Source organism: Parus major, chromosome 3, assembly GCF_001522545.3.
Source record: "Parus major isolate Abel chromosome 3, Parus_major1.1, whole genome shotgun sequence".
In the NCBI taxonomy this organism is placed as follows: domain Eukaryota; kingdom Metazoa; phylum Chordata; class Aves; order Passeriformes; family Paridae; genus Parus; species Parus major.
In genome coordinates this window covers 3,575,395-3,597,014 of record NC_031770.1, presented here as the reverse complement: position 1 = coordinate 3,597,014, position 21,620 = coordinate 3,575,395, and the positions used below count along the sequence as shown (strand labels likewise).

General features: G+C 37.6%; 1 protein-coding gene across 11 annotated transcripts in view; it reads left to right on the top strand.

Moving 5' to 3' along the window:
- USP34 (ubiquitin specific peptidase 34) overlaps positions 1-21,620 on the top strand; it is a 110,213-nt gene that overhangs the window by 38,645 nt on the left and 49,948 nt on the right. For 8 of the 11 annotated variants that reach the window (XM_015620867.2, XM_015620872.2, XM_015620868.2 and 5 more), the window contains exons 8-23: positions 2,150-2,211; positions 8,669-8,750; positions 8,840-8,932; positions 10,906-11,031; positions 11,417-11,546; positions 12,125-12,160; positions 12,514-12,644; positions 13,086-13,705; positions 14,180-14,394; positions 16,105-16,220; positions 16,304-16,431; positions 17,727-17,816; positions 18,302-18,397; positions 19,461-19,543; positions 20,116-20,270; positions 21,152-21,265. In XM_015620867.2, coding sequence (XP_015476353.1) covers positions 2,150-2,211; positions 8,669-8,750; positions 8,840-8,932; positions 10,906-11,031; positions 11,417-11,546; positions 12,125-12,160; positions 12,514-12,644; positions 13,086-13,705; positions 14,180-14,394; positions 16,105-16,220; positions 16,304-16,431; positions 17,727-17,816; positions 18,302-18,397; positions 19,461-19,543; positions 20,116-20,270; positions 21,152-21,265 — 2,277 coding nt within the window. The remainder of the gene's footprint in view (positions 1-2,149; positions 2,212-8,668; positions 8,751-8,839; positions 8,933-10,905; positions 11,032-11,416; positions 11,547-12,124; positions 12,161-12,513; positions 12,645-13,085; positions 13,706-14,179; positions 14,395-16,104; positions 16,221-16,303; positions 16,432-17,726; positions 17,817-18,301; positions 18,398-19,460; positions 19,544-20,115; positions 20,271-21,151; positions 21,266-21,620) is intronic. The other 3 variants (XM_033513178.1, XM_015620865.2, XM_015620874.1) reach the window with 1 other exon arrangement.

Below are 21,620 nucleotides of genomic sequence, written 5' to 3'. Positions count from 1 at the left end.
GGCCTTCTCTTCTGATGATGTGGTGTCACTGAGTACAAGTTTACTTAAGCTTGATTTTGCTTCTCACTATAGTTCTAGGTAGAAGTACTTACAATTTAATAAATGGTAGTTTAAAGAGATCTGTAAGTACTTTTAATCAGATTATTGCTGGCTTTTAACCAAAGTAAGTGTTTTTTTACGTTCAGGTAACTTACTAGGTTGTAAAAACAGGCTGTGAACTACATCCACACAGTCTAATTGACCTTAAAATCCATTTCCACTTTTGCATAGTTGCAATTAGATTAGATATCAGTTCCTATAAATACTTTCTTTTGGTTTTATACAATTCTCCTTGTTCAACTACCAGTGGTTTTTTTTTTTGTGTATCCTTGCCAAAACGAAGTCTGAAGATAAGAATTCATCAGCTGCTTTATTTTTTCAGGCATCTAGCTCATTTAAGGGAGTGTGAAGTTGTGTTAAATATTCACCTGTTGTGATTGATAAATATTGCTGTAAAAATGAATTTTTAAGTAGCAGACATGTATTATCAGAAGAAAAAATCTGCAGTATTTTTAGACTAAAACCAATAGTTTTCAGCTTGTAAAAATGGCATATTGTGAGCTAATTGTGTGCTATTGTATGCTAATAAGTTACTGACTCTGTCTTTTTTATGTGACTGGTCCTTAAAACTGCTCTGGGACACTAAGACAATTTGTTCTTCTTTCTCATTCAAATCATACAAAGTTTTATTTTTACTGTTACCTTGTTTTTCTTCCATTTCATCTCACAGTCACCTGTTGAGGTGGTTCAACTCCAAAACACCATCTCTCTCTCTCTCCTATTCCCTCACAAATAGAATTTTATTTTCCTCTCCTATGGTGCCTGGTTCTGGAGATGAGCACAGGGAGTTGCTTTTTAGCATTCAGCTTTCTTTGCTGAAGCCTTTCTACCTTTGTGTCCTCCATCCCTGACACTTTTGTGTCACATCAATTGAGTGTCTGGGCACTGGTGCCTTTGGTTTGTTAGCACCTTTCATAGATGGACAAAAATGAGAAAGGATTTAATTCCCTCTGGCATTCAAAGAAACAAGACTTGAAGTGAGAAACCTGTTAGCAGGTGAGGTAGAGCAAGGTGTTGCAATGCTGTCCCACGTGTGCTTTGTCTTGTGCTGCCGTGGCAAGAGTTCAAAGAGTTTAGTTGAAATTATTGTAAAAATTGTTTGTAAATCCCAGTATGAAAAGACAGTTTTTGTCAGAATTGCTTTGGGGAAGTAATTGATATGGGAAGTGTTGATCAGTGGTGATCCTGGATTTAAAACTGGTGATAGGAACAGCTCAAGACTGTCACTCTTTGAGCCTTTTCAAAGTGTTTACATTTGGAGGTGAATCTTAAGAAAAATCAGGGAGCTTCCACTGTGTTCTCTGACCCAGCTCTAATTTCCACTCCTAAATATGTTTCATTTGAAATTCTCTATTAGTAACCAATCTATTAATAAGTGTAGTCAGGCTCTCATGTCTCACCAGTTTTAGTGCATGTTTTCCATTTTGTTTTTTTAAAACCATTTTTTCCCCTGAAAATTGTTGAGATGGGACACAAATAACTCCGTGTGTCAAGACTTGAGAAGATCAGTGAATTCACCTGAATTTGAGTGCATGTACTTGACTTGTTTCAAGAGAGTGAATATTTTGATAAAGCTACACAAGGAGCTTAATTTTAACTCCAAAAAATTCACATTCCTGTGCCTTTAATTTTTTCTTTTTTAAATAAGACACCAAATAAGTTCTATTATGTAATTTAAAATATTTAAAAAAAATGTTACATGCATGTAAAGAATTGGATACAGAGCCATTGATGCTGAGGGAAGAAGAGGAAAAGAGATGTAAAACTTTGAACAGGCTTTTTTTTTTCCTTTGTAATGTCTTAAATTTATGACCTCAGGCATGTTTGAAAGCTTCATTTCCTGTAAAAATACAGATTTTCATATATTTCCTTTTACAGGTAAAAATACAGGTTTTCATTCTCTAATTTTGTCTAAACAACTTACTTAAAAACATAAAGTCCTAGAAAACTTTGTTTAATGTCACTATTACTATTTTTAAATATAAGAAAACTGTCTCACCAAGTATTTGGATAAAATTGTAATTTTTTTCCTTCCTTTTTCTAACTGTAGAATCAACTTCATACCTTCAATGATGTGTGTAATAATGAGTCATTAGTTTCAGACACAGAAACGTAAGTAGGAACCTTATTCTGAATACTTGAAGTGCTTTATATGATTGCAGTTTTTCTCTGTTGTTGCTATGGATTATACACAGTGGGGGAGCAGTGATAATCTGAGACATTTATTAGAAATACTCTGATCAGGGGGTTAATAAATGGTTTGAAATGGTAGCCATAAAATATTTCTAAATGTTTCTGGATTTCTTTTCTGTATTAAAGTATAGAAATAAGGTAAGCTTGAAGGTAGGCAAGAAAAATGTAGATACCTGAAATAAATACCTATAATGGCCCATTATTTCTGTGGTGTTGTATAAATAAGAACTAGGTAATTCATATCCAATTCATATCCTTTTTACCATCTTCTCATTTCTCTGGATTATTTGTTTAACCAAGACTTGTGTTGCCATCACTGGCTCCCAACCTTGTTAGTTCTCCACCCGGTTTGAGGGACAATGCTATTGTTGTTTGTTTTTTTTTTTTCTTCAAAGTCCTACTTTGTATAACTCAGGTGTGTTGAAAAATTTTAAAAGGACTCACATAAATCTTCAAGAAGATTCACCTGTGGGATTGTATTCCAGGAAATGTATTCACTTCTGTAGTAACTCTAAACTTAATGGTAGAACCGTCAAGAATTTAAATGAAAAATATGTATTTTAGTAGTCAAAATCGCAGTTTTTGTGAAATAACAGGCAATATGTGCAAATTGTAGAATTTTCCTCATAATGCACTTTTTAAGTTTCTCTGGGGGGGTGATGTACTCTTGTTTGTGTTGGGGGCCACACACACACACTCTCCAGTACTTTATTAATGGGCAGACTCTCACAGCAGCAGTGTCTTGCTTTTGTCTGGATACTTTTATTACAAATTTCATTTTAACACTTTTTGAAATCTGGCTTCAGTCATGACCACAATTCTGGAGATTTCATGTCAAAAACACCTTAGATATTTGAAGAGGAATTCCTGGGAATGTGTTGCTATTTTAAACATAAAGAATTTAGGGCATTTTTGCTTCTGGGGAGATGTGGAAATACCTTGAGAATAAGAAATAAATAGTAAATACTGCAGGAGGGGAACATGTTGGGAATGTGAGGTCAGCTGGGGTGTTTCCTACCCTGTACTCCCAGTTCATGTTGTGTTCTTACACTGGGACTCACAAACCTCAGATTTAGCCAGTTCTTCTCCTTCCCTCACGCTGAAAATCTGAAACAGGGGTTGTTTTTAGGTCGTAGTAACATTAACAAGTGATCATGCCAGTTAAACCTGATACAAAGCTGTTTGATTTTCTGTGTCAAATGTAAAAAAGAGAACTTATGAACGTGGAAAAAGAGATGAGTGGTTAAATTTCCCTGCAGAAGAGCAGATGTACTCTGCAAGTGCATCAGAGTTATTTTAAAGCTGAAGGAAATTGTCAGATTCTCCTTTGGGATATTACTTTCTTGGCAGGGGCATCTGTAAACAGGCTGTCATTTGAAAGGAATGCAGCACGAACAGAAAGCCTTCTTTTCCACTTCTGTAGTATGTGATTTTAAAAAAAACAATCAGAATTCCAGTTGTTCTGCTGTTTTACCTGAAAGGCTGGTTGCAAGTCAGTATCAAGCATTGCTGCTTATCTTCACATATCTTGTGGAATCACTGATGTCTTCCAGCCAAATAATCAGAAAGGGCTGGAGCAGAAGGATGGGGAAAATGTCTCACTTCTCCAGTTTGTTCAGTACAAAGCTTCCCTCTCATTACAGACTCTGCTCATGAGAATTTTTGGATGAAAAGGCACTTAGGGAGTTGGCAGTGACTGAATGAGCAGCAAAAGGAAAGCTTTTCATTCCTGTGTTCTTTCCTTAGCAGAGAAAGGAAGTCTTAAGTTTTATTTTTTACCTTTGTGGCCTCTGCAGATTTGCCAAAAGAAGATGTTCTGCATTATGTCTGGTCATCCCCATTACATGTTTTGACTTTTCCAGATGCGTTTGGAACTGTCAACCTTTGGGATTTCTCCTTCTGTATCTTGATAAGGTGGGTTTGCGGGAGGTACCTTTCAAAAATAAAATCAGCTTTCAGTTAGTCCTGGCTCTCCCTTGTTCAGAATTAATATCAGGGTTTTTTTAGCAAATATTTTGCAACAGTAGCTTCCCACCTTTATCCTCAGCACTGCAGTTTTTCATGGTAAGACAAGCTAAAGCATCTTTTGTCTATGAAAACACTGGATTTCACAAATTGCACTTGGAAGCAGCAGAAAGCTGAGACAGAGGGATCTGTTTTGTAGCTGTAGGTATTTGTGTGGCTTTTGAGATTTCATTTCCCTTTCTTCTCAAGGGTTGAGGCTTTGTGGTGACCGAGGACGTGCGTGGTCCAGATGTGGGCAATGTCTCAGCCACTCAACTTCACTATACCCCTCAGAGATGGACTTTTAATTTAGCTGTTCCTGGCTCTAAAGATAGAATCAAATTCTTTGCAATCTGAGGTACTGAGGAGTGTGAAATCTACTGAAGCTAAAAATAACAAGCCTGAACAGAAGAGTCTCAGTCTTTGAATGATTCCTGCAACTGTTTCACTGATGTCACTTAGCAAAAAATGATGATGCTCTTCAGGAAGTGAAAGATACTCTTTTTTTGGTGTTACTTGGACCACAAGAGGAAAAACGTTGGTCTTTTCTTTAGTGAGGACACTGTCAGCCTCTGGAAATAACATGTGTAAAGAGAGATTTTGTTTTGCTCTTCACTTGGCAGGCAGCCAAGTATTCGGGTTTCAGGTTCCAGGTTGACACTGAGGCAACTTCCTGGACTCGTTTAAAAACCTTGATTGCCCTCACCTAAAAAGCTTCCTACAGAGCAATTTCAGGTGTCCAGAATTCCTTTCACCTGTGAACCTAAAGTGGATTATTTCTCCTTTCTTTCCCTCTCTTTCCTTATTTATTGAGATAGTCTATTGCAAGTTCTGTGTTGCTTTTTCCCTTCACTGCAGTTTCTTGCCTTATGTTAACTCTTGCTTTCTTCATTTTTGTCTGAGTTTACTGACTTGAGTTTCTGGCAGCATTATTTCAAACACCTCTTCTCCTGTCTACCAAATTTCAGGGAACTTCAGATTTTTCTGGGAGGAAAAAAAAAAAAGCAAATTTTTTCATTCAGCTCACTAAAGTTTCTTTCTTGTGGCCCACACAACAGTTAAACAAATATTCCTGATGATATCAGAGCGGTGGTTTCAGAGCCTGCAGAGCATCAAAGAGGAAAATCTGTGCTCAGAAGCAAAAACATGTGCTTGAATGTGTTGGGAAGGTGCCTTCTGTATCCTCTTTGCATTTCTGATCCTAAATAGTTGAGATCAGGGTTTCACATCTGTTGTTGTGTTGTAGATCCTATTTCAGTGATGTTGTCAAGAGGTGTTAGTGTTCTTCCCTTGCAAGCTGCCACTTACAGAGCTGCATTTTTTCCTTGGAGCTTTTATATCCTGGTTTTCAGTGACGTTGAGGACTTGCTGTTGTATTTCATCCAGTTCTGAGCTGGTGTGTTTTTGTAGCTTCGTGGGGAATTGATTGGTTGAATAAATAAGGTTTTCTTTCAGGGGGGTTACTTTGCTGTGGGATTTGTTCCTGGATTTGAGTCATCATGTGGGTACCAAGTATTGCACCACAGCCTTAGATTAAAATGTTTCCAGGACTTTAACCCAGTCTTTTCATGGAGAGGTGTTCTTTGACCTACCAGGAAAATGCATGAACTGGAGGATAAGAATGAGCAAAATTCGATGCAGTTCCAGGTTGTATCAGCAACTGCACAGTTCCCCCTCTCTTCCTTGCAGTCTCATGGAATGCCTGGGGAAACTCACGTCAAAAGTGCTTGAATTTCATTGCTTGGAAGTAAACCAGTTATTTTTGACAGACATGAATTATCAGTGAACTCACATTTAAAATTCTAGGGAGAAATGGATTAAGTGTTACATACATTTCCAGTGTGAGAGAGATTTAGAGACAACTAAACCAGAGTAGCTGCTACCTTTGCCTTTTTATTCTCTTCTCCTGCCACAGCACAGAGCCATAGAGAGTATCAGGTTCTTTAAATGACTTTTCCTATTGCTATCCAATTATTAAATCCATGAAAAACGGCTAATATGTTACTCCCAAGGTGAATTTTCTTTCTCCTAAAGTCTGTCTGATTTGGATATCTAATTTGTAAAGCCGTTCCTTGTGCTGCCACTTTCATGTGAGAGGGAAAAGCACATCTATGCTTTGATCATAATGCATGATTTTCACTCTCACCATTTCATTTAATACAAAAGAGTAAATTTTTTCAGGAAAACCTTTGCTGAAATGGAAGTGTTCAGGAAAGAAGACAGACACCCCTCATTTACACTGAAATTAGCTTTTTTGATGAATCCTTGAATCTGATACTGTAAATTTATTCCTTAGCGAATCAGAGAAAAAAAAACCACTTTGTGGGAGTAATAACTTGATTGTTTTAAAAGGTACTGTTTGCTGTGCCCTCAGCCCAGTTTTCTGGGAGGAACAGTTCTCTCTGGGAAGCACAAGGGCTTCATTCTGCCTTGCACAAGGATCCTCTTGTTTTTGGTCATCCTCAACAAATCCATATCAAATGCAGATTTACCTTCAGAAATCTGAGATGTTGTTTTACCAGGGTTGAGCTCAGGGTTGAGAAGGATAAAGAGTTTGTTACTGCTGAGAATACACCCATTAAAAAAGGCATTCCTTCAAAAGAATTATCTGTGGTTTTTCAGAACAAACATGGTGTGAATTAGAGACAGAGAACTACCATGGTAATCTAATAAAATGTGAAGGAACTCACTCTAGAGGAGAGCTTTTATTCTTTCCTTTGGAGTGGTTAAAATGCAACATGTGACTGGATACAAATCCTAATGCATGTTGTGCCATGTGGAATGTGTCCTTTCATACTGGCATTGCCAGTGAGCATAACAGTGGTTATTTATCTGAGATTCCTTCTCAAAGCTACAGGTTGAAAAGTTGAGATGCAAGAAGAAAGGAAAGGTCTTCCTTCAGACTTTGTTAGACAGAAATCCAAGCCTTGGCTGAGTCAGATGTGCATGTGCCAAAGTTTGCTTTGGGTGGGCATCTTTTGGGTATTGGGGTAGTTGGGTTTTGAAATGAGACTGTGGGAAGTTAAAGACACCTTGGATTCATGGAACAGATGTTGCTTATCTTTTCAATCCCTCTTTGAGCAGATCCTCTGTCAAACTTTACACTTTTAATGTGAAACTCATTTATTGATAAGCCATAAATAATAACTTTTGTACCTTGCAGGCCAATCAATCATTACTTACATGTCATGGGACATTATCTTTGGACAGTATGAGAATATTTGATTCCCCATGTCCTGGAATTGGAAGAGAACAGTCTAGAAATGACGTGGAGTAACAGGAACTTTGCTCCTTGAGTTCAACCCATGAGGAGCAGGCAGTTCAAAACAATTGAAGCACTGGCAGTGTGCCCCTGAATAGTGAATCCTGTTTGGATAACTTACAAAAGCAATCTCTTTTTACCTAAAGAATCTTGTTTCCTTCTTGAGGATGATAAAGATTGGCAATCCTGGATTTTAATAGTGACTATAAATGTGACATGGGAAGAAGTGGTAAAAATAACTCTTCCTCAAGTCCTCTAAGGCACCCTCTCCCTCCATCCTTTCTCCCTGTGAAACAGAGCACTGTTATTCCAGGGACATTTAAACCAAAAGCTGGGCTTTAAATACTCTGATGTCCTGTAATTGCTTCTGGTGCCAAAATCAGGGTAAACAAACATTTGCTTGAAGAGAAGGAATAAAAAGGAGTTTATGCACTGCTTTCCAGACAAGGCAGTGCTTTCTGGAAGTTCAGCTTTTGTTTTGGAAAACTCAGTTTCTTTGTCATGCTTAATTTGAATTTTTGCTTAAGAAATGGCAGTGGGTAAAGTTCCCTGTTGGTGTGGATGAGTAGAACGAGAATTTGGATGTATCTGTGTGTGCTGTATGTGTGTAAATATGACCATGGCAAACACAGTCTGGGAGAGTTGTTGTTTGTGTAAGAGAGTCTAAAAATAAATTCATGGCTTCGTTAAGAAAATAATTTCTGTCACTCCCATCTTTTGCTGTATTTCAGTACTTGTGGAATTCCATGATAAACCTGGATTTAATAGCAGTATCAAAATCTTCCATGTGAGGTCTTTGGAATTGTTTGCATGTGGTCTGTTGAACATTAACTAATAAAATCAGTAGAATTATTGGTTATGTTTGCTGATGATCCAGAGGGGAAATGTTGATATTTGGCATTAGTTTTCCAGCTAATGAAAAAAAAAAAAAAAAAAAAAAGAATTTGCTTCCTGTTTGGAAAAATGAACATTGACTATGGTTTGTGTTCAGAAGGTTTTTGTGCCCTCCCTACAACTGCAGATATCAACTTGCAGGATGTACTAGAGAAGAGCACAGAGTAAATATTACAGGCAGATCATTTTACATTCCCACTCTTTTTTCATCTTCAGGTCAATTGCAAAAGAACTTGCAGACTGGCTTATCAGCAACAATGTAGTTGAGCACATTTTTGGACCAAATTTACATATTGAGGTTTGTATTCTATTATTATTAATTTGGTATAAACTTGGAGCATTAACTTGTTCTAGTAAACCTTTCCTCACTATGTTCTCACTCTGCAGATCATCAAACAGTGCCAAGTGATTCTGAATTTTCTTGCAGCTGAGGGGAGACTTAGTACTCAACACATAGACTGTATTTGGGCTGCTGCACAGGTATATATTGAATTTTTATAATTGCAGGAGTGATAAAAGACAAAACAGAAAATAGGTTGATTTTGTTTCACGTTCTTAAAGTTGAGTTTTTTTGCTTTTTCTTGACTGTCTGAGCGTTTTGCTGACCAAAATGTCAAGTTAGGTAACTGCCACAGTTACTGGGTTATTTATTAGATGCAAAAAATGACCCTGGCTCCTTTTATACAAGGGAAAAAATGAAGTTGTATAGAAAGGACAGAGTATTTTTACTGAGAATGGGGATGAAGGTTGTAGGGTAGTTGCAATATTTTTACTATTGTGCTAAATTGCCTTGCTCCTGTGTATTGTAGCTTCCATTTCTGGTACTCCTGGTGGGAACAATCAGGTGAAAATTGTGGCAGTGAAGTTTACAGCTGTGCTCCTCCACTGGTGTTAAAATCTATAGAAGGCACTGAAATTTTATTTTTTGCTTGCTAAAGCTGGAAACTCTGATGGGCTTTTTGCCTTCAGAAAGATTTATTTGTGTGCTACTTTTAATGGGTCGCTGTGTTATTTTAGATTGTGACATTTTTTATTTAGGGGATTTGAATACAATGGGCATGAACAGGCCTAGGGAACACACTGTTATAACAGGTTAGAATTTAAAGGGGATTTGTTTTTGTGTTCAATATTTCTTTGTCATTTATTTCAGTCAAATAGTACTGAACACACATTGTGAAACCAGTGTGGTCCATTAACATTAAAACTTGCAGCTGGAATGTTAATTAAATGCTCATTGGAACAGCATTTACTCCAACATTTTTCTGTGTCAGAGTAATTAATAATTATTTATTTCACACTACATTTTAAAACGGTATTTTCACTTCCTTGGTGTTTCCACACAGTATCTCACACACTGTTAGACCTCTGGATCTTTTAAATATATTTTATACTGCTTTAGGAATAATATAATTACCTAATTTTGGTAATTCTTTTACAGTTTAAGTGTTCATTTTGGCATTGTGATAGTTTCACAGTATGTTTGATGTCAGAATTAAGTATGTCCTGATCACTTCCTGCAAAAGGCTTAAACCTCTAACACTGTTTCATAGGCTGACACTTTCAGACTAAAAGAATAGAAGGCCTTAAAGTATATTTTTCCACTTTTTAAATGAGCCTTTCGACAAAAATTCATCTTCCCTCAACTGAAGTTATTTCAGGATGTTTAAATGCATCTTTGTATGGAACCCACATGATTGCATTGCACTGTGAATCCTGTGAAAGTTGGCCTGTACACAGTAGATTGCTGACACAGATATTTTAATGCCAGGAAGGCAAAATAAAATAAATCATGAAAAAAATCCTTTTTGAGGTGCAAGTGTGCTAACCAACATAAGATTTTTTTCTAGAACTTTTTTCTTGTAACCATTATTTTATGTGTTGAATTACAACATCCTCAGAAACGTAATTGAACTCTTTTAAGTGACTGTGAAAAGCAGCATTTAACCAAAGAGGAGTCATCCAGGAGCACTGTCACTTTCATGTGGAAATAGAGTAGTTAGCTGAACACATTGTCATATTTTTTGACATCCATCACTGGAAAGACAAAAGAATTCTTTATAATCCTCACACAGTCTATTCCTGAGAAGTCTTTATTTGTATTTACCACTGCTAATAAGGTAATCATTGCAAATGCTGCTTCCCTCAAGATCTAGCATATAAACTAGTATTTTAGAAGTTATATTTAAGTTCAAATTCAAAACAAACTTCCAGTTCTTCTTTTTCACCTAATCTCTCAGAACTAGAACTAAGGAAGGAACTGTTACATTTGATTTGTACGTTTGCAGGCTTTACAGTGTCAAAATTACTTCAGTCCAAATTGCAGATCTGCTGAAGTTTGAAATTATTTGACAACTGCTTCCTGAAAATTAGTACAAATACATTTATTTGCTGCAATGTTTGATTTATTTGTTTATTTTGCTGTTGCTGTTACCTTCTCTGTTTGTACCTTGTAGCTGAAGCATTGCAGTCGTTACATACACGACTTGTTTCCTTCTTTGATCAAAAACTTGGACCCTGTCCCACTTAGACACCTCCTTAACCTTGTCTCAACTCTTCATCCCAGTGCTCACACTGAACAGGTAAAGACAAGGCCAGCAACATCACTGGCATGAGAAAAGCAATTAAATGAGAGTGTTAAAGAACCGTGATGGATTTGTCATCCTAAAGGAATATTCATTAATGCAGAAAGGGCGAACTCTATGAGTGAAGTTGTCATGTTTCTTGAATGACACCTTTCCTGGCTTTTTGAAGCATAATTTTTAGAGATTACATAACAACTGATGGAAAATTTTAACTTCCTGTCTGAACTTAGAATGTGTTTCACACAATGTTTTTTAATTAATTTGTTTATTTTGATGAGTCTGTTTCAGTGAGATGTAGTATTGGCGTAGAGAAAAACGAACAGTGGATCTTTATATCCAAAATCTGCTGCTTAATGGGACTTTTTCCTGCTTTTCTTTCCAGACCTTGTATTTGGCATCCATGCTGATCAAAGCCCTGTGGAATAATGCACTGGCAGCTAAGGCTCAGCTGTCAAAACAAAGCTCCTTTGCATCTTTACTGAGTACCAACCTGCCCATGGGAAACAAAAAAGGTGTGTGGTTTTCCAGTAGATCCGGGAGTTAAATACAGAATTTCCATAGTCTCTTTTGTCCAAACTCAGCTCTTCATGTTGAGTTTGGACAAAAAGCAGGTATAGAACTTTCTCCTTTAAGTATTTTTTAAAAGTGTCACGCTGGCATATTTTTCCAGCAGAACTTGAGGCTGTAGATGAAAGCATGAAAAGTCTGAGTGCTTTTGGAAAGCTTTGTGTTTCAGATCCATTCTATTTGTATAGCTAGAGTAGTCTGTATTTTTCTTTCTAATACAGAAAATGATCCATAACCATTCTTGTTCTACAACACATCTATAACTTAACAGCTACACAAAATCTTATAAAAGCTTGCTTACTTTTTACCTAGTTTATGGTATTACATGCTGTTCTTGATTTGGTGATTTTGTTTTTTACTTGACTGTGTATTTCCCCACAGTCATTACTAAAGGTGCTGCCAAGCCATTTTACTGTAGTTTCCCTTTCTCTTCATACTGCTGGTTTTTATGAATCATGGACAGTTATATGCTGACAAAATGATTTTTAGTCACTTATTTTTCCATCCTGCTATTTTCTTTCAGAAGAAGAGGAGCTCAGAAGAGCAGCCCCTTCTCCTTGTAAGTATTATTTTAGTTGTGCACCATGGTCTGGCTCACTGGATTCTACAGTGCTTTTGAATTTGGAACAGAATTAAATCTGAAATTCTGTTTTTATGAGAAACCAAATGAAGTGATATTTCGACTAGAATCTAGGAAATTAGTATAACTCTGGCAAGAAGAGACATCAGAATACAAACTTTGTAAAATGCTCAGTGTTCTAAATGAAATTTTTAGTGCTTAGGTACACATCATTTAAGCTATATCTTTGTTTGCTGGAAGAATGCTCAATATTTGAGGCAGATTTATGCAGGGCTGTTACATTCCAGTAATTACCTGTCACAGAGTAACTGGGAAATGTGGTTTTGAATTAGGGTCACCAGCAGCAAGCCCTCAAAGTAGTGACAACAGTGACACCCATCAGAGTGGAGGCAGTGACATTGAAATGGAGGAACAGCTGATTAACAGAACAAAACACGTCCAGCAGCGCCTTTCGGACACAGAGGTAAGAGCACGAGTCTGACTCCGGGAATTTTGTTGCTGAGCTGCCTGTTGTTAGCTATAAAAATGATGTTTTATCTGTACTTCTTTCAAAACCACCTCAGACAAATGTATTCCTGCATTTCAATTGTGTTTCAGTTAGGTTAATCTCTCAGTAATGGGTGGCAAGACCTTGTTTTTGTGTCACTATGGGGCTCTGTGTGTGTGCACCCTGTTAGCAGCCAGGTAATGCAAAAAAATCAATTATTAAATCTGAATCTTGCTTGGAGCATTTTGTCATCAGCAACCAAATTGAGAAAGAATGAATGGAAACTTGTAGATGTGACACATTTCCTCCTAAAGGAAGACTGATGTTTGAATGATGATGATGATGATATTAATTATGTATTTCCAGCGGTGCTTTATTTTTCCGCCCATATTAAAAAAAACCCTGAAATAATTTCAGGAATCCATGCAAGGAAGCTCTGATGAGACAGCCAACAGTGGTGAGGATGGCAGCAGTGGGCCTGGGAGCAGCAGTGGCCACAGTGATGGATCCAGCAACGAGGCCAACTCCAGTCACGCCAGCCAGTCCGCCGGCAGCCCCGGCAGCGAGGTGCAGTCGGAAGACATCGCGGATATCGAGGCTCTCAAAGAGGAGGAGGACGAAGAGGAAGAGGACAGGAGTCACAATCCCCAGAAAAGCAGTCGGAGCACAGATCTACGAGGCAGAAAACTGGAATCACAAACGGGCATTTGCCTGGGAGATGCCCAGGGGGCGTCAGAGAGGAGCGGCGCCAGTAACGGGGCGGGCAAGGAGCACGTTTTTAACACGGACGCGGTGCCGCCGGTGGATAATCGCATCCGCATGCTCGACGCTTGCTCCCATGCTGAGGATGCAGAGCACGACATGGCAGGGGAAATGAGCACTGCTCACATTTCACAAGGCTCTCAAGATTCTTGTATAACTCACACGGGGGACTTCCTTGGGGAAACTATTGGGAATGAATTATTTAACTGTCGACAGTTCATTGGGCCCCAGCACCACCACCACCATCACCACCACCACCACCATCACCATGATGGGTAGGTAGCTTGGCATTTCTTCTGACTCCCTCCATAACAGAAATAAAAGTGGCAGCAAAATCCTCCATTGGGGCAGCAATTGGTGCGTGGATATTTTGCTGCAGCTCAGGATAATCCTGTTTTACAGAGATGATCGTTTTCACAGGCAGTTACACAGATAACTGATTTGGTGACATCTGATTAAAGATTTCTCTTAAGTTTTAGTATTGAATAAATAAGACAGCTTTTAAGAAAATGCTAAAAATGTTTTTGAAGGTGCTGCATTTAGTTAACATTAAGAAGCCAACCCAGTCATCATGCTAGTGAGATCTTCAGTTTACTTATCTGTAATTGTTTTTCCAATTCATACAAGGGCTGCTGTTCAAACAGATGATTCATCCTGACTATAGCTTTAGGGAGATGTCTGCTCACTTGTAGTCTGCTATAAACAGCTTCCTCTTTGATATTGTCCATTCTGATATTCTTCTTTTGCAGGCATATGGTTGATGATATGCTTAGTGCAGATGATGTCAGCTGCAGTAGTTCTCAAGTCAGTGCAAAATCAGAGAAAAATATGGCAGATTTTGATGGGGAAGAGTCTGGCTGTGAAGAAGAGCTTGTACAGATTAATTCCCATGCTGAGCTAACATCTCATCTTCAGCAGCACCTTCCTAACCTGGCCTCTATCTATCATGAACATCTGAGTCAAGGTAAGAGTGATAAAAGAAAAATGGAAAAACTTAGTTTGTCGTTTTCAATTAGTCTCCAGTAATTAAAGTAATGCAGTTATTTTAACCATTTATTTGTATTTGTGCAAAATAACCATGATGACTGCTGAGAATTTAATGCTTCTCCAAGAGATATGTTTTTGTGCCTGTGTTGATTTGTCAACACAGAAACATTCATTTGTTTTTAGCTGTGTTTTAGCTGTGTTTATCTTTTTAAATCCCCCACTTTCCCATTTTGTCTGGAGCTTTGAATGCAAGTTCAAACAAATAAAGGCACAAAAGAACCTAGTAAGTAATTTTTTCTAACAGGTTATTTAAGAGTAAAGAAAGGTGGTACTGAAATGCAAGGTTGTCTTTATTTTCCTCTCTGAAACCTTCTGTAATTTTTGTGCTGGTAGGTGCACATTACTGTGATTTTGTACATTTGACATCATAAATGAACCTATAAATGAAATAACCATAATGGGTTCTAGAGAAGATAACTCTGGAAAAATGACTTAAAATATGACTTCATACTTTTGGGAGTTTGCAGTAAAGGACATTTTGTGCTATTTCATCTTACACTGCCAAATCTTCTGGTTTACTTCAGGGTGCAATTTAAGATGCTCCTAAAACACTTCTCAAGAATTATATCATCCTTCCATATGCTATTTTGGCAGCTTTATTTTCTCTTTTACCCTCTTTTTAAACATAATGGAGAGCAGGGTTGGTGAGGGGTTCATGTTTTTCTTCACTGGCCTGCAAGAACCAACTTTGCTCTTGTCTAGCAGACAGCAGGACCCAGTGCTGTTTATCTATTTCCCTGAAGTAATCAAATAAGAAGTTTTTATGATAATAATTTCAGCCTGACATTGAAAATTTGGACTTTTTCTACACTGCAGAGTTGAATAAACTATTAAAAACTTCATAAATCTATAAATCAGCATATTTTTTTCAGTCTTTTCCATAGATATTACTTGTCTAACTGAAGATTCAAATTCCTGGTTGAGCATGAGGCCTTCTCAGTGCAGTTTATTTTTGACACCCCTAGTTTTGCATGTGCAAATAATTACAGTGTTCTGTGTGCAAGTCTGAATTTTCTACTTGACTTTGCTGTTCCATGAAAATAGTATTAAATAGTAGATCAATGAAGGATGCCAGCTGTGGGCACAGAGAGGAAAGAAAATGTCTATCAGTGTTTATGAAAACATGATGAGTTTCTAAAATCCTGCACTTTGATGCTTTAATACATGGGAAAATGGTGTTTGTTTTTCCTGGTTTTTAGTTGGATGGAGGGAATCGTAGTAGGAGGGGAGTTTATTGAAATGTTCTCCTTCCCTGCGTTCCAGCCGTGGTGGTTATGGAGATAACTCCCTTTGGACCACGACACCACAGAAAGGCTTAAGAAATCTTTTAATTAAAGTATGAATTAAATTAAAAAGCAATTGCATCTGCAGTTCTTCAGTGCTGTTTTTAATTGCACTTTGCCATTAGCCAAAAGCACTGCAAATATTGGCCCAACTGCCCCTCTGGCTTCTGGTATGGTCTTTTAAAAACCCATATGTGAAAAAAGGCTGCAATTACAGCGTTGTTGAGCTTTGAAATAGCCCAGTTAACAAATAAAATGTGTTGTTGTTTGTGCACTTAGGGAATAATGTTCAATTCAGATGGTTCCTTGTGTTTATTCACTAATGGTCTTTATATTTTGTGCAGGACCAGCAGTTCACAAACATCAATACAACAGCAATGCGGTGACAGACATTAATTTGGATAATGTTTGTAAGAAAGGAAATACCCTGCTCTGGGATCTGGTCCAGGATGAAGATGCAGTGAGTTGAATACCAGAAAACACTATTTTTAGAAAGAAAATAAATGCATAATATTCATTGCCCTTTCTTTCTACTTGCTGTAGATTCATCTCTCTGAAGGGTTAATAAATGAGGCAGAGAAGCTGCTCTGTTCTTTAGTGTGCTGGTTCACTGACAGACAGATTCGAATGAGATTTATTGAAGGCTGCTTAGAAAATTTAGCAAACAACAGGTAACTTCAACCATAAATTATCTGTTTTATAAGTATCTTGTTTTTACAGCATACCAGAAATCCAAGTTGGCTCTAACAGTTATTTCATTTTACAGGAAGACAACTTAGACTAGGCAAGAGCAAAATAATAAAAATAGTTTCCAAACTGTTGCAGGTGTTTCTGATGCTCCGTTTCTTTTTGTCTTTGGTGTCCTGAATTTCTCATGTTTTGGTGCATTTGTCTGCTCTGCCTTGTGCCAGAGGTTATTGCCTTTCTGCCTTAGGTAAAATCAGGTCTGCACCTCAGTCAGTCAAGGGCAAGGTCAAGTGCTTTGGCCTAAGCATTTTACACTGAGTATTCAGATTTTACACAGGTGGCTGAGGAATAGACAAATTCTTTTCCACCAAGTCTGTTGTGGGGTCTAATTTCTGTGAGGAAGGAACACCTTGATCTGACTTGTTATAATACCAGCCAAAGCAGTGAAATTGTACTGGAGAAAGTGGAATTTGTTTTCATGATACAAGTGACTGCTGGACATCACCTGCTGTGTTGTGCTGTTACCTTTTTGCTGAGAACTGCATTTGAGATGAGCTACAAGCATGCTGAGAGATTAACCTCAGCTGTGTGTCCAAGGAGTTACATGTAAAGAAATTGAAGTAAGTGTAGTTGAGGGTCAGAAAACTTCTTGGTTGACTTTGATGGGAGATTTCACAAGCACAGGAAGGACCTGGGGCTGTTGGAGCACAGCCAGAGAAGTTGATAAGAGGGATGGAGCCCCTCTGCTGTGAGGAAATGCTGAGAGAATTGAGATTGTTCAGCCTAGGAAAGAGAAGTCACCTGATTGTGGCCTTCCAGTACCTGAAGGAGCCCACATGAAACTGGGTGAGAGACTTTTTATAAGTGCTTGGAGTGACAGGACAAGTGGGAGTGGCTTCAAACTGAAAGAAAGTAGGTTTAGATTAGATACGAGGAAATAAATTGTTGATTGTGAGGGTGGTGAGGCCCTGGCCCAGGTTGCCCAGAGAAGCTGTGGCTGCCCCTGGATCCCTGGAAGTGTCCAAGGCCAGGCTGGATGGGTCTTGGAGCAACCTGAGATAGTGGAAAATGTCCCTGCTGTTGGCAGGGGATGGAATGAGGTGACTTTTAAAGTCCCTTCCAACCCAGATGACTCTGATTTATGATTTACAGCACTTTCCTTTAGTTGGTTTGCTCACAGAACTGGAGCTTCTCAAAGGAATTTTGAAATCAGTTATTTCAAAATTCAGTTATCAGTTTTGTAACAATCATGTGTTGTCATTGTTTCTTTCTCCCTCAGATCTGTAGTAGTTTCACTTCGTCTTCTTCCCAAACTGTTTGGAACATTTCAACAATTTGGGAGCAGCTATGATACACATTGGATAACAATGTAAGTAGGCTCCTGTCCCAAAAATGTTGGCATTTAGGGGACTCTAAAAACCTTTGAAATTTGAAGATAATGCAGAGTACAGCATTCCTTAGCAGAGCAAACCATGTAACTGCAGAGAACGGAGTGACAGAACTTCTGAAAAGGTGACAGTGGTTATCAGCAGTTTTCCCTGGGCTTTTTAACACGACATTTAAACATATGCCCAGTTCTGAGTTAGACTTTTTCTGAGTTCGGGCCTTTGGGAACAGTTTTCATGGGCTCAAAAGGGAGTGTTCTGTCAGTCCTATGCCTGAAAATAACATTAGGAAACCTTGAGGATTGCAAAGAGGAGGAGAGTGCAGTCCAGTTCCATGGTAGATGCAAAATGGAATGTTTACTTTGGAGTTACTTGTGTTCTGTTTTCCTGTAACAGCTGGCTGCTTTCTGTGGCTTTTCTGATCTTTTCAAGCCAACCATAATACTTTCTGTCCTTCAAATTGTCACAGGTGGGCAGAAAAGGAACTAAATATGATGAAACTTTTCTTTGATAATTTGGTACACTACATCCAGGCAGTCAGGGAGGGACGACACAAACACGCACTGTAAGTACACAGCTGACTTGGAGTGTTTTGATATTTTATGGTTTTAACCATTTCTGCTGTCTTCTCTTGCTGCTGCTGTGTTCTTGTAAGTAAATACTTTCTATAGGGACATCTCCTGCCTCAGGAGACAAAAGTCTGTAAAAATACTTTAAATAGCTTCCTTTTCTTAAAAAAAACCCAACTATTGTGTCATTTTTTTGTTAGATGTCATGTTTGAATATTTGTGTGCAAATAAAACATAAAGGTTTTGATATTAAAGTGATTTCATATACTAGAACTATTCAAATGTTTTAAAATTGGTCATTAGCCTTTGCATAATTTTTTTTGTTGTTGGAATACATCCATCTGTACTTTGTAATCTGTGTGATTAAAATCAGGTGTGTATAAACAAGCAGTACAATTTCCAGCTCCCCAATCCCAGAGGAAGAGACTGTTCATGTTTTGACAGATGTCAAAGTCAATATGGGCACCCACATCTGAAAAATGTTGCTATTTATGGGTCCAATTTCACTTCTTCAAATCTAACTTCACCCTTTATATTAGATATTGCTTTAGTGAGGAGTTATTTAGGATCCTTTAAATTCAGGTAAAATGAGAAATTGTTCTGCTCCTTTTTCCATCAAGCTTTTACTGTATAAATAGAAATAAAGTCAGTATTTTTAAATGAGTGATGAATTTTTTTTTGGTAAAGAATATGTATCATTTGGAATTGGAAATTCAGAGTAGAAATACCAGCATTTTACAACTTAGATCCTGTAAGATGACAAAATGATGCAGTTAAATTGGACTGTAAGACAAAAAAAACCCACTTTTATCCCCTTTCTCAGTTCCCAGCAGAAAAAGGATTTTATCTAGTGACAGCTGTTGTGTCATTCTGCTCTTTGGGGTGGTTCTGCAGCATCTTCAGCTGGGGTTTGGGCCATACACTGAACTAGAAATTGAGAAAGAAACTTTTAAGAAACAATTATTTATGTTTTTAAGAGGCACATGGATGAGTAGGAAAGAAGTTATGGCAATAAACAGCAAAACAAACTTGCATTTTTTTGTCCAAATTTTCATTTAGATACAGCCACAGTGCAGAGGTTCAGGTTCGTCTTCAATTCCTGACATGTGTGTTTTCAACTCTGGGATCTCCAGATCATTTCAGTGAGTATTTGAGGTTATCTTACCACAGCAGCACCCCAGAGAAAGGCAAAAATACTTCTTAGTAATTTCTATCAGATTAATAAACATACAATTGAAAATAATCTCCAAGACAGTTTCAAAAGGAAGATTTTCTGGCAAAAGCACAGAACCAACATTGGAGTTGAAATTCTATTGTAGTTCTGTGAGAACAAATTTTCACATTCTCTGTGCTGCAGTTTTTCTAAATAATAGGATTGGATTAATTACTAAGGGAAGATAATACATTATGTACTTAAGGGCTTTGGTTTGTTTCCATATTGTTCCCAGAGATCTTTTACTGGAGTACTATATTCCAAAAAGAAATAATTCTTTGTATTGTAATACTGTCAGAAAATAATTTTTCATTATGAAGAAAGAAATTACACTTTTTACATTGATCTTTGGGTGTTCTCACTATAGATAGTCAAATTGTCATACAATACATTTATATGCTGTGACCTGACAGAAATACTCTGATTTTTCTGCGTATTCTTGGGCTTTATGGAATAGTTGGTGTTACAGAGGAGTAGTTAAAAATACTTCCCTAATTGTAGGGTTGAGTTTAGAACAAGTGGACATCCTGTGGCACTGTTTAGTAGAAGATTCTGAATGTTATGATGATGCACTACACTGGTTCTTGAATCAAGTACGGAGTAAAGACCAGCATGCCATGGGTATGGAGACGTACAAACATCTTTTTTTGGAAAAGGTATGTACAGAATTAATTGCAACCTTAGAATTCCAATTAGAATGTTTCATTCTGTATCAACACTGTTAATTGTATTTAAAATTGTTTCTATGGAAATCATCTCTTCAGTAGTCCAGGAGGGCCCTGCTTGTCATGCAGAGGTTTTTCTCTGCTTGGAGAGAGGAGGGAAATGGATTAGTGGGAATTCTTTTCACATTGCAATTTACCTGAATGGTTCTTTACACATAGCCCATGTGTTCTATCTGCAGCTGTGTAGCACTTTATTTTAATTTGGAAAAAAAACTGCACAAAACTCTAGTTTGCTTTATGCTGTACAGCTCAACCTGAACTGAAAAATGGACTTTTCTTTTTGGGAGGGGTCTACAAATATCAGCAAATACAGCCACTGGAAAAGACAAACATGCTGAGCTCTCTGCTCAGGGTTTCATCAAAGGGTTCCATCTATCCATTTTGACAGATGACATTACAAAATGGATAGATTGTGCAATAATTAATGTAGTCTAGTTCTTTCCCAAGGTTACACAGGTTTTTGTCTAGTTTTGAACATGTACAAGTTTTTTTGGATGGGCATCACGTATGCTAACAGATCCTCCTGCTGTTGATAAGTTAAGCAGCTGATGTTAAAATGAAATAACTTCTTTTCCCCTCTGCATAGCTAGAGTTCAAATCAGTGGTGAAGTGAATTGTTTAAGCCAAATACATTTGATTTTCATTTTGTATCTAACATTCAGGGTATGATCTTTTTTCAAGAACAAATTATCCAGTCTACTGCATTTGAATGTGATTAATAATAAAAGCAATTAGTAATAACAGTGCTAGTGAAATAAATACCCTGTAATTGCTCTCTGTTCCACCTCTCATATTTTTTTATATTTGTTTAGATGCCACAGCTAAAACCTGAAACTATCAGTATGACTGGCCTAAACCTGTTCCAGCATTTGTGTAACTTGGCTCGACTGGCTACAAGTGCTTATGATGGTGGCTCCAACTCCGAGGTGAGCCTGGATTCTGTCTCGTGCTTTTCTTCTCTCTGCCACGTGTGGATTTGATCTCTCAAGGCAAAGATAGGAAACAACAAAACAACAAAAAGTGATACCTGCTGCCTGCATCTCTTTGTGCAGTTTATTATATTTTATCTTAACTGAACTGTATCCACTGTTGAGTTTAAAAAATAGGTTTGTAACATTTACTTATCTAGTGAAGAAGGTCAAATGACATTCTGTTAGTCATACTCAATTCTGACCAGAAACCTGTTGTAAAATGTGTCTCAATTATGTATTATGTGCTTTAGAAGTTTTTTATCCAGAGCAACCTCATAAATATAATTACATTTAGAATATATTCTCCGAA